The sequence below is a fragment of the Anolis carolinensis genome, unplaced genomic scaffold (genome assembly GCF_035594765.1).
Source record: "Anolis carolinensis isolate JA03-04 unplaced genomic scaffold, rAnoCar3.1.pri scaffold_38, whole genome shotgun sequence".
Taxonomy (NCBI): domain Eukaryota; kingdom Metazoa; phylum Chordata; class Lepidosauria; order Squamata; family Dactyloidae; genus Anolis; species Anolis carolinensis.
In genome coordinates, this window is record NW_026943847.1 from 168,923 (window position 1) to 181,597 (window position 12,675).

The 12,675-nt window shown below is 42.2% G+C and overlaps 1 protein-coding gene across 1 annotated transcript in view; it reads left to right on the top strand.

The window, feature by feature from the left end:
- The window catches only part of LOC134294950 (zinc finger protein 91-like), a 39,308-nt gene that overhangs the window by 4,187 nt on the left and 22,446 nt on the right, over positions 1-12,675 (top strand). The window contains exon 3 of the mRNA XM_062966889.1: positions 3,430-5,454. Coding sequence (XP_062822959.1) covers positions 3,430-5,454 — 2,025 coding nt within the window. The remainder of the gene's footprint in view (positions 1-3,429; positions 5,455-12,675) is intronic.

Sequence of the window (12,675 nt, forward strand, 5' to 3'; positions counted from 1 at the left end):
AAGAAACAGAGAAAGAACAAATAGATACATCCCAACTGTCAATCAGGAGACAAGGGGGAGGGATTCCCCCAGCCTGTTCTGAAACTAGCTCCCTGTTTCTCATTGGGGACTGCAGACTTGAGCAGCGTGGGGTTGAATCACAACAGATGGATCAGCAGCTCTTTCCTCTGGTCCAGTCTTGTCCTTCCTCCCAAACTGGGATGGTGTGGAGGCTGTCTCTTCTCTCTCACGTGGGATGTTACGTGGATGCCACTCTATCTGGCCAAGTCCTACAGACATCCCTTTTTTGTTCCCTTTTCTGCCTTCATCATTGTTCTCCACCTTTTCTTTACTGTCACGGTTTTGCACGTTCACAGCTTTGTCAGGCAAATCTATCCCTTTGGAACTCATATTTACAGCCAACTTCCATAAAGTGTAAGAGTCCCATTTGGCAGTTGATGGGAGAAGTGTATCTGTATTGTCATGGGGCCAATTCCCAGAGCTGAGTCTGCAAGCTCTGGAATTGGAGCCATAACAACAAGCACTCCTCGATAGCTCATGCAGACACCTGGCACCGGAGCATGGGAACTTTTGGAGTGAGAATCAAAACAGCTTTAATGAATAGTTGGTGTTGTAGTGGTAGTAATGTGATATGTGGGGTGGGGTTTGGTGATGATATTTACGTGTGGTGTGACGTTGTAGCAAAGGTGATAAAAATGATTGTGTGTAAACATTATGTCATTCTCGACTTTTCCAAAGTCGTGTGTTCTTCAATAAAGATTGGTTTTGATAACAGCTACCTTTGGTCTGTGTTCATGCTGGTCGTTTGAAGTAAGCGTGACATGTATCATCCGGCGCAGTCTGTCTCCCACCGGGATCCACGGCTGTTTCTCTCGGCAGCAACATACAGTGGGTCTCTCTGTGCACCAGACACCTGCCAGGAGGGCCACTGATCTGTGCATGTGCTTTCTTCTGCGTGAGTATGGCGACAAAGAGAAAGAAGGTCGTTGGATCCATGGAGCAGAAACCTGGACAAAGGAGAGACAAGGCAGAAGGTAGCCAACAACTATGGTGTCGAACGGGTAGCAGTAGGAGAATGGAAATGGAATCGATTGCAGATAGAAAAATGGTGTTCTCCAAAGTTACCGATGGTGTGCTGAAAGAGAGGAAAACAATGAAAAATGTGACTATGAAAAAGTTATTGAAGCTTTGTATGTTTGGTTTACGCAGCTGAGAGACAAAGGTGTGTGTATTTCAGGGCCTATTTTACAGCAAAAGGTATTGCGTTTTCAAAAAGAATTTAATGAAGGGGAATCAGATTTTACAGCAAGCATTGGCTCGACAGGTGGAAGAAACGTTATGGAATCCATCAGTTAAGTGTTTGTGGTGAGAAGCTGTCATCAAATTTTCAAGAAATAGAGGCATTCAAGAAAGAAATTCAAGGGGAAAAAAATTCAAGACTTTGTTGAAACTGAAAGCCTAACGGGTGATCAGATGTTTAATTGTGACGAGACCGGCCTCAATTGCAAAATTTTACCGAGCAGGAGTCTTGCAGCCAGAACTGAAGCAGCAGCCCCTGGCTAAAAGCACAGCAAAGAAAGGCTGACAATGTTAGCATGCAGCAGTGCTACAGCAAACCACAAAATGGACCTCGCAATGATTGGGAAGCCCAAAAATCCAAGAGCCTTTAAAACAAAAAATGCTCTTCCTGTAAAATACTACAATCAAAAAAGTTTGTTGATGACCAGTGAAATGTTCAAAAACTAATTATTATTATTATTATTATTATTATTATTATTATTATTATTACACGTTATTTATATTCCGCTCTATCTCCCCAAGGGGACTGAGGGCAGATCACCAATACACATACACGGCAAACATTCAATACCGTTTGGACAGAACAGAATAAGACAAACAGAAGGAGGTAGGTAGTCTTGAAGTCCAGTTTTTTGGTGCCTTGGAGGCTGATGTCGCGCTCAGATTCAGTCACAGGGGTGCTGTTGCTTCATTCTCTATGACGGAGAGCTATCAGAACTTCCTCCTTCCAACTTCCTCTTCGTCACCACATTTCTGGTCTTGATGTTTATGATGTCGCAAAATACCTCCCCCGCAATGTATGGTACCTAATTTCTCTACTTACAGCTCATAGACTGTTTTCGAACTGCTTAGGTAAACAGTGAGCTGGGCTTGAGGTCGAGCGCTCACCCCCAACCGGGCTTCGAACTGGCCACCTTTCGGTTGGTGGATCTTATTACTGCTGTTGATTTACCAGTTGTGCTACAGCCCAGCCCTAAGGAATTTGTTCCTTCCACGGAGGAATTTTTGAAGGAAATTTACCTGCCCAGGAAAGTGGTTTTGTTGCTAGACAATGCCTCAACACACCCTGATGCAGAGGAGCTTCAAGAGGGGGACATGAAGGCGATGTTTCTGCCACCGAATGTAACCGTCATATGCCAACCGATGGATCAGGGCGTTTTGGAAGAGCTCAAAAGGAACTATTGCAGGAAGCTATTCTCGGCAAGGATAGAAGAAATGGAATAAGTTGATCTCGCAAAGATGGCGAGACTTCGCAGCGGAGAAATGGCAATCGCTGGAAAAGCAGGCAAGGGTCACAGATTTTAAAAAATCTTCACAAGACTGAACTTTTTATGGATTTAACTTCCAACAGTGTTGTTTTATGCAATTCTATATTTATAGTCAATTTTAGTAGTAAACACTTTTGTAGTCAATGCTTTCAATACATTGCGATGTTTTGGTGCTAAATTAGTAAATACAGTGATTTCTCCATAATGTTACCATGTATTGAACTGCTTTTTATGTCAATTTGTTGTAAAACATGATGTTTTGGTGCTTAATTTCTAAAATCATAATGTAATTTGACCTTTAATAGGCTTTTCCTTAATCCCTCCTTATTATCCAACATTTTCACTTATCCAGTGTTCTGGTCAGTTTATGTTGGATAAGCGAGACTCTGCTGTTCTCTGAAATTAGGTATGGGATGTTCTACGTTGGAGCGGAAAAATCAAACATTAAGGGAGCATGAGAAAAGAACTGGGATTGGGGGAGAGAAATAAAAAGGAGAGAAGGATGGTGAAATGGGTGGTAGTTGGTAAAGTCTAAAGCTAGAGAAAAAGGCAAGCATTTGGATGTGAAGGGAAAAGGCATCCATTCCCCAGAGAGAAGGAGACGGAATAAACAACCGGGCTGGGCTGAGCAACAGGGAGCCTCAGGAGCGTATGTTACTCATCTCTCTCTTAGAGGCTCCAGGCAGACAACCAGGGTCCATCTTCACTGAACAAGGGGAGGGGAAAGGACAACAGGCATATCTTCTTTTCCTCCATGTTTATGTTGTTTTAAGGATCATTTCAATCCACTCCTTATCCCACTTCCTTTGAGTCTTTATGACGCACACTGAGGAATGATTGTTTATGTTCTTCTTCTTCACAGTAGATAACGGGGAGAAGAGCCATGTATGCACCAAATACAGGAAGCATTTGGGACACAACGGGTGCCTTCATCGACACCAGCAAGCCCACAGAGAAGATGGAGGTTCTGCCAGAGAAAGGCCCAACAAATGCATTGTATGTGGGCAATGTTTTACCCAAAATGTGGCACTTGTCCTTCACAAGACACTTGATGTTGGGAAAAGCCATCTTAAAGGGAAAGTATCTGCAAAATGTGTGGTGAAACACAAGAAATTTCACACAGGTCAGGAACAATACAGATGCCAAGAGTGTGGGAAGTGTTTTGCTGAAAGTTCAGCCTTGTTGAGCCACAAAAGAGTCCACACCAGGGAGAAGCCATACAAATGTCAGGAGTGTGGGAAATGTTCTGCTTCCCATTCAGACTTGTTGAAGCACAAAAGACTCCACACAGGAGAGAAGCCATACCAATGCCAGGAGTGTGGGAAATGTTTTACTTGCAGTTCAACCTTGGTGAGCCACAAAAGACTCCACACAGGAGAGAAGCCATACCAATGCCAGGAGTGTGGGAAATGTTTTACTTGCAGTTCAACCTTGGTGAGCCACAAAAGACTCCACACAGGAGAGAAGCCACACCAATGTCAGGAGTGTGGGAAATGTTTTGCTGAAAGTTCAGCCTTGTTGAGCCACAAAAGAGTCCACACCAGGGAGAAGCCATACAAATGTGAGGAGTGTGGGAAATGTTCTGTTTCCCATTCAGACTTGTTGAAGCACAAAAGACTCCACACAGGAGAGAAGCCATACCAGTGCCAGGAGTGTGGGAAATGTTTTACTTGCAGTTCAACCTTGGTGAGCCACAAAAGACTCCACACAGGAGAGAAGCCACACCAATGCCAGGAGTGTGGGAAATGTTTTGCTGAAAGTTCAGCCTTGTTGAGCCACAAAAGAGTCCACACCAGGGAGAAGCCATACAAATGTGAGGAGTGTGGGAAATGTTCTGTTTCCCATTCAGACTTGTTGAAGCACAAAAGACTCCACACAGGAGAGAAGCCATACCAATGCCAGGAGTGTGGGAAATGTTTTACTTGCAGTTCAACCTTGGTGAGCCACAAAAGACTCCACACAGGAGAGAAGCCACACCAATGCCAGGAGTGTGGGAAATGTTTTGCTGAAAGTTCAGCCTTGTTGAGCCACAAAAGAGTCCACACCAGGGAGAAGCCATACAAATGTGAGGAGTGTGGGAAATGTTCTGTTTCCCATTCAGACTTGTTGAAGCACAAAAGACTCCACACAGGAGAGAAGCCATACCAGTGCCAGGAGTGTGGGAAATGTTTTACTTGCAGTTCAACCTTGGTGAGCCACAAAAGACTCCACACAGGAGAGAAGCCACACCAATGTCAGGAGTGTGGGAAATGTTTTGCTGAAAGTTCAGCCTTGTTGAGCCACAAAAGAGTCCACACCAGGGAGAAGCCATACAAATGTGAGGAGTGTGGGAAATGTTCTGTTTCCCATTCAGACTTGTTGAAGCACAAAAGACTCCACACAGGAGAGAAGCCATACCAGTGCCAGGAGTGTGGGAAATGTTTTACTTGCAGTTCAACCTTGGTGAGCCACAAAAGACTCCACACAGGAGAGAAGCCACACCAATGCCAGGAGTGTGGGAAATGTTTTGCTGAAAGTTCAGCCTTGTTGAGCCACAAAAGAGTCCACACAGGAGAGAAGCCATACCAATGCCAGGAGTGTGGGAAATGTTTTGCTTACAGTTCAAACTTGTTGAGCCACAAAAGACTCCACACAGGAGAGAAGCCATACCAATGCCAGGAGTGTGGGAAATGTTTTGCTTTCAGTTCACACTTGGTGAGCCACAAAAGACTCCACACAGGAGAGAAGCCATACCAATGCCAGGAGTGTGGGAAATGTTTTGCTGTCAGTTCACACTTGGCGAGGCACAAAAGAAGCCACACAGGAGAGAAGCCATATAAATGCCATGAATGTGGAAAATGTTTTACTCAGAGTTCAGCCCTTAACCAGCACCAGAGAACACATACCGGCTAAAAAACAGCCATTGTGGGTAAATGTCTGATTTCAAACAGGACCCTTTGAGAAGTTCTGCGTCAGATTTGGTGGAGTCCCCGTTCTTGTCATTTGAACCTGTAAGTTGGAGGTCTGTTCTCTGGAGCAGCAGAAAGAAAGCTCTGTGTGACAATCCTTCAGAGCAGTGGTTCTCAACCTGTGGGTCCACAGATGTTTTGGCCTTCAACTTCCATAAAGCCTAACAGCTGGTAAACTGGCTGGGATTTCTGGGAGTTGTAGGCCAAAACACCCGGGGACCCACAGGTTGAGGACCACTGCTTCAGTGTCAGTTCCTGGAAGGTGTAGGAGACAAAGATAGGCTCACACAGCTTGTAGCTATGGAAAACTTTATTGAATCCGCCTTGCCAAAATGGCCGCAAAGCTTCTACTGCCCGTCTTCCGCTCTTTCCCCTCAGTATATTGGGTGGTTGCTTCCCTCCTCCCTTCACGTCTCTTCTCCATTCACACCTCCCTTTCCTTTTGTCCTTTCCCACGTTTGAAGACCAGACCCTGTCATAAATCAGCCTTCCCAGCCAAATGGTCTTCTTTATCCGATTTGTTGTAGTCAGGTGTGAAAAGAACAGCTTGGAGAATGCTGATCTTTTTGCATCCTGACATTCAGAGAGTTAAATATTAAGTTAAGTCTTGTCACCTCGTCTGAAAAGAAATAAACCATATGTGATTCCATCACTTGTTCTTCTGGTCTTAGTTTCCAGCTCCATTTCCACCTTGGTTTAAATGTCCAGTTTGTGAACGTTGTGCCCCTACAGACACATCCTCTGTTTTCCTCTTTAGTCAGGACTGGTCAGCTTGAATATTGTAAATGGCCGTTATGGGAGGGAGCCAGAGTTAGCCCCTTCCCTTTCAGACAGTGGCTGTCAACCAGTGGTCCACGGACTACCAGTGGTTCGCAAGAACTAAAATACGGTCTGCCTTCTAAGCTTCCCTTCCTTTGCTTTCTTTTCTCTTGCCCTTCCTTCCCCTTTCTTCCTTCTTTCCTTCTATCCTTGTCTTCTTGTCCCTTCCTTTGCCTTCTTTTCTCTTGCCCTTCATTCCTTCCTTTTTCTCTTCCCTTCCCATCCTGCCCTTTGCTGCCTTTTCTCTTCTTCTTCCATCCTTTTTCTCTTCCCTCCCTTTTCTCCCCTTTGCCTTTTCTCTTGCCCTTCCTTCCTTTTTTCTTCCCTTCACTTCCCTTCCTTTTCCTTCTTTTCTCTTGCCCTTCCTTCCTTTTTCTCTTCTCTCCTCTTCCCTTCCTTTGCCTTCTTTTCTCTTGCCTTCTTTCCTTGCTTTTTCTTGCTCTTCGCTTGCCTTCCCTTCCTTTGCCCATCATATGTTATGGACTGGAGTAGAGTACAATATATGTCTCATTTGATGCCTTATGAACTTGAATGCAAACTATAATTGTTTTTCTTAATCTGTTTATCCTATTATATTATATTATTGATGTTCTCTGATTGTTGTTTATGTGAGTTTAATATGTCGTAAGCCTCTTTGGGTCCAGTGAGGGAGAAAAGCAGGATATAAATAAAGATTCATCATCATCATCATCATCATTATTATTTTCTCTTGCCATTCTTTACTTCCCTTTTTCTCTTCCCTTCCATCCCTTTGCCCTCTTTTCCCTTGCCCTTCCTTCCTTCTTTCCTTGCTTTACCTTCCCTTCCCTTCTTTTCTCTTGTCCTTCCTTCCTTTTTCTCTTCTCTTCCCATATTTTCCTTTGCCTTATTTTCTCTTCCCCTTCCTTCCTTCCCTTCCCTTGTCTTCTTTTCTCTTGCCCTTCCTTCCTTTTTCTCTTCTCTTCCCATATTTTCCTTTGCCTTATTTTCTCTTCCCCTTCCTTCCTTCCCTTCCTTTGTCTTCTTTTCTCTTGTCCTTCCTTCCTTTTTCTCTTCTCTTCCCATATTTTCCTTTGCCTTATTTTCTCTTCCCCTTCCTTCCTTCCTTCCCTTCCTTTGTCTTCTTTTCTCTTGTCCTTCCTTCCTTTTTCTCTTCTCTTCCCATATATTCCTTTGCCTTCTTTTCTCTTCCCCTTCCTTCCTTCCCTTCCTTTGCCTTCTTTTCTCTTGCCCTTCCTTCCTTTTTCTCTTCTCTTCCCATATTTTCCTTTGCCTTATTTTCTCTTCCCCTTCCTTCCTTCTCTTCCTTTGTCTTCTTTTCTCTTGTCCTTCCTTTCTTTTTCTCTTCTCTTCCCATATTTTCCTTTGCCTTCTTTTCTCTTCCCCTTCCTTCCTTCCCTTCCTTTGCCTTCTTTTCTCTTGCCCTTCCTTCCTTTTTCTCTTCTCTTCCCATATTTTCCTTTGCCTTATTTTCTCTTCCCCTTCCTTCCTTCCCTTCCCTTCCCTTCCTTTGTCTTCTTTTCTCTTGCCCTTCCTTCCTTTTTCTCTTCTCTTCCCATATTTTCCTTTGCCTTATTTTCTCTTCCTCTTCCTTCCTTCCCTTCCCTTGTCTTCTTTTCTCTTGCCCTTCCTTCCTTTTTCTCTTCTCTTCCCATATTTTCCTTTGCCTTATTTTCTCTTCCCCTTCCTTCCTTCCCTTCCCTTGTCTTCTTTTCTCTTGCCCTTCCTTCCTTTTTCTCTTCTCTTCCCATATTTTCCTTTGCCTTATTTTCTCTTCCTCTTCCTTCCTTCCCTTCCTTTGTCTTCTTTTCTCTTGTCCTTCCTTCCTTTTTCTCTTCTCTTCCCATATTTTCCTTTGCCTTATTTTCTCTTCCCCTTCCTTCCTTCCCTTCCCTTGTCTTCTTTTCTCTTGCCCTTCCTTCCTTTTTCTCTTCTCTTCCCATCCTTTCCACTACCGAGAAGGAAGGCCCTGTCTCTCATCCCTGCCAATCATGCCAGCGAAGAGGGCGGGATTGAGAGCAGGGCCTCTCCAGACGGTCTTAGACTCCGAGATGGTTCATAAGGGGAGAGACGTTTGGACAGGTAACCCATCCAACACAGGCTGTGACCCTGTGCCCTGTTTGGCCTTGCGACTGACAAGGAAGACCTCTGCGTACAGATGACATTGAACTCCAAAACTTCAGATGATCTCTCCCAACGGCTTCATGTAGATGTTACACAGCGTGGGAGACAGTATTGAACCCTGCGGGGATTCTGGAAGGGATTCTGCTTTTCCTGCCTGGCAGAAGGGGGTTGGACTAGATGGCCCTCGTGGTCTCTTCCAAATATACTGTTCTGTGAATCTCTGATTTGGGTAAGAAGGCAAGGGCCTAGAGAGATGGGGGTTCCTCTCTCTGGATGACCCCAAAAAGGGGCTGGAGAGCGACCTGCGGAGGATGGTCTGGCTGGTGACGCTGCTTGGAGAGAATGGGGCTGGACTCCACGACCCACGGGATCAGTGGTTTCATGGCGAAAGAACACACATCTCCTCCTCCTCCTCCCAGTCAGTTTGGGTTGTGTGCTGAGGGGCTAATCATCTTCAGACCACGCAGGAATAAACCACCAAAGCACCCCCAACAGATGGTCATACCATCTCAGCTTAAAAACCTCCAAAGGAGACTCTTATGGACTCCCGATAGGAGCAGACTCCACTACTGAACAGCTCTTACCTTCAGGAAATGCTTTCTGTTGTGTAGGTGAGGCCTGCACAACTAGTCGGTGTTAATGAGTGATGGAAGGAAAGGAGAAGCAGAGTAAAACACACACACAAGACCCCTGCTAGACAGGCAGGTGAATTCAGTCCTCTCACGGCCTCCTCCAGCTATACAATGGGACAGACTGTCTCATAGGCAAGGAGTTGATTCCAACCCCCAAAACACTGCAGAGTCCTGGTCACAGTTTCACAGCCTCTGGCCTTGTAAAGTAGTTCGTCTCTTTGAATAAACACTCTTGAGTTCTGAATTTCATCCAAAATCCTTGGAGGTTTTATTCTTGATTTATTCACTACTTATAACTATTTACAGGTCTTCTCTTAATATACAAAGATACACAATAAGAATGAGTAAGGGCTGTTGGAGAGTGGCCTAGGCTGCCTCAGAGTGTGGTGGAGTCTCCTTCTCTGGAGGCTTCTCTGCAGAGGCTCTCTATCGGGAGTGCTTTGATTGTGCCTTCCTGCATGGCAGGGGCAGGACGGGGTGGCCCTTGGGGGTCTCTTCCGGCTCTAGGGTCCTAGGAGTCCATTCCAGGAGGAGGCAACACGGGGTCTCATGGACACGCCTTTCCTCTCCGTCCACCTCTCATCCTGACCACGGCCAACCCTTTTGGGATCCAACATTTCCTTCCTGCCGAGGGAGAAGCCCTTCCTTCTTTCCTCCAAGTGAAACATACCCAGCTGTCTCTCTCCGCCCTTCTCTACATCCCGTCTCTGGAGATATTCTGACCTGTCAATATCCGTCTTGAATTGTGGGACCGAGACCTGGAGACAGGGTCATTCCAGGTGAGTCTGACCAAAGCGGAAGAAAGGAGGCCGTGACTTCCTTGGATATAGACAGAATCCTCCTATCGGGACAGCCTAGAAGCACATTGGCTTTTATAGCTGCTACATCATAATCTGTTTTTAAAAATAATTTATATTCAAAGACAAGAAAGAAAAACAAATGCATATTTATACAAATTACAAATACATTTATTATTATTTTTTTAAAAAAAAATCGTACATCCTTTTACAGCAGCCACATTATATTCAGTACAATCTACAGTACGTTAACATTTGGCATCTACTGTTATTTTCACGCTTATACAGATTTCTTACCCTCCCCCAAGTCACTTTTTTTATTTATCATCTGTCCAAAATTCCTTTTCATTCCCTCTTGTGGAGGTAATTCTGTCTTTCTTTTTGAATCCTCTTCCAATACATTTTCTCCAGACATCATCACAACCACTTTGTTTCTAAATCCCTCTCCACGTCAACCTATCATTTCTTCCCAGTTTCCATACTTCCTTATACCATTCTTCTATCTCTATATTTATTTCCCTTTTCCAATTCCTTGCTATAAGCAGTCTTGCAATTGTTAATGCGTTTGTTATCGCATCTTTGTCCTCTTTTTCCAACTGTTTATTATTATATAATGAGAATAAAGCCATGCTAAGACTTCTTTCTATTTGAATGTTCATTGTGTCTATCTCTCTTAATACTTTTCCCCAGAAATTATTTATATATTGACACTGCCACCACATATGTATGTATGTTCCCGATTCTTGGCATCCTCTCCAGCAATTGTTTGAGTAGTTTTTATTTATATTTCCTATTCTTATGGGTGTGAGGTACCATTTCCATATCAACTAAATAATAATTTTCTTTAACACATATGGATATATTTTTCAAGTGTCTTTGTCCCCATAATTGTAACCCCTCTGTTTCATTGATTTTCATTCCTATATCTTCTTTCCAAATCTTCTTGAAGGTGTTATTCTTTACTTTTCCTTTGTTTTTTTCAATTAATATTTTAGAAATTTTACTGGATATTCCTTTCAAATTTTTATGTTCCTAATCTTTTCTTTCTTCATTCCAACCTTTGGCCAATCCCCTATTTTATCTAAGTTTTTCCCCTTAATTTTTTTATCCATCATATATATTTTTTATTTTTTGAAAATGTCTTTTCCATTATAATTGGGGTTATTATTGAGCCATCTGTTATTAACTTTCTCCTGTATTTGTTCCATATTTCTACTGCATTACTCAACATTGGGTTCCCAGTTTACCTAATTTTTTTTCTCATAAACTATTTTAAAACATATTCCGAATTTCTTCTTCCACTTTTCCTGAATCCATTATTAACTATTCTACATCCTCCTTTTCATCATTCCTTGTATAACCAATCTCAGTCTGTTTGCTTTATAATATTTTTTCATATGAGGAAGCGCTAATCCTTCTTCTTTTTGAGATCTGTTCTGTAGCTTGTTTCGTCAATTTCTTTGACTGCCATTACAGTATTTATCATTTGTCCAAATAAGTCTCCTTTGGGGTGGAGAAAGGTGGGGTAGAAATGTTGCAAAGAAATAATGTATTCAACTCTTCTTCTGTAATCTGAAATGGCGTTATAAATATAAGGTATATGTAAGTATAAAGTTTATCCTCAGAAGCATTTTCATTTTTAGTATTGCTGTCTTTCCAAACCAAGATAGATGTGTATTAATTTTTTTTGAACTATTTTCCTCAATGCTACTACATTTACCTCTTCTATTTCTTTTAAGTCCTTTGTTATACTTACTCCCAGGTATATTAATTTGTTCTTGATTCTAATTCCCGTATGGCTCTGTTCTATAAAGTCTTTTTCTTTTTTCTTTGTATAATATAAACCCGTTGTTTTCCCAAATATCTTTTAATGATCCTCTCTCCTATCCATTTGACCTACCCAGATATTTAATCAATAACAATGTGTCATCAGCAAATAAGCTCACCTTCTGCTTTTCCTTTATTCCTACACCTTCTACATTCTTACCTTTTTGGATGGCGTTTGCAAATAATTCTATCACCATAGCAAATAAAATTGTTCTAATCATCCTTTTATTCTACTTCCCATTCCAAATTAATTCATAATCTCACTTATTATCTGCCATGCTACACAATCAAAGCATTAAATATATCTAATGCTAGTATCCCCACTTTTAACTTCCTCTCTTGAGACACACATATTTTGTTTCATACTCTCCCTATCAAACGTAACATTTGTCTTCCTTTTACAAACCCAGATTGATCTTTCAATATATACTTGTACATGAATTTATTCATTCTATTGGCTATTATAACTGATAAAAACTTTGCATCCTGATTAACTAATGATGTAGGCCTGTAAGACCCTGGGTCTGTTAAATCTTTTCATATTAATATTATGAATGACTTCCTCCATGATTCTGGTATTTTCTCCACAATCATTATTCCAATATACAATTCTAATATTGTTGCAGTCAGTATTTCTCTAATACTTTTGTAATATTCTGTTCCCAATCCGTCCAGAACTGGAGCTTTCCTGGCTTTATTTCTGTCCTCTTAATAGGTTGTTCTGATAATTCTTAATATAAATTACAATTTTGGCATTTTTAAGGAAAGGACTACATAAGAAACATTAAAGCTTCAAGGACACATAACCTACATAAAAAGAACAAAACTAATAGAAAAACCAATCTACAAAACTCTTGCTGCATGCTGATTTTTATCTCGATTTACTCACTTTAAATCATAGAATCATTGAATCCCAGAGTTGGAAGAGACCTCATGGGCCATCCACTCAAATCCCCTGCCAAGAAGCAGGAAATCGCATTCA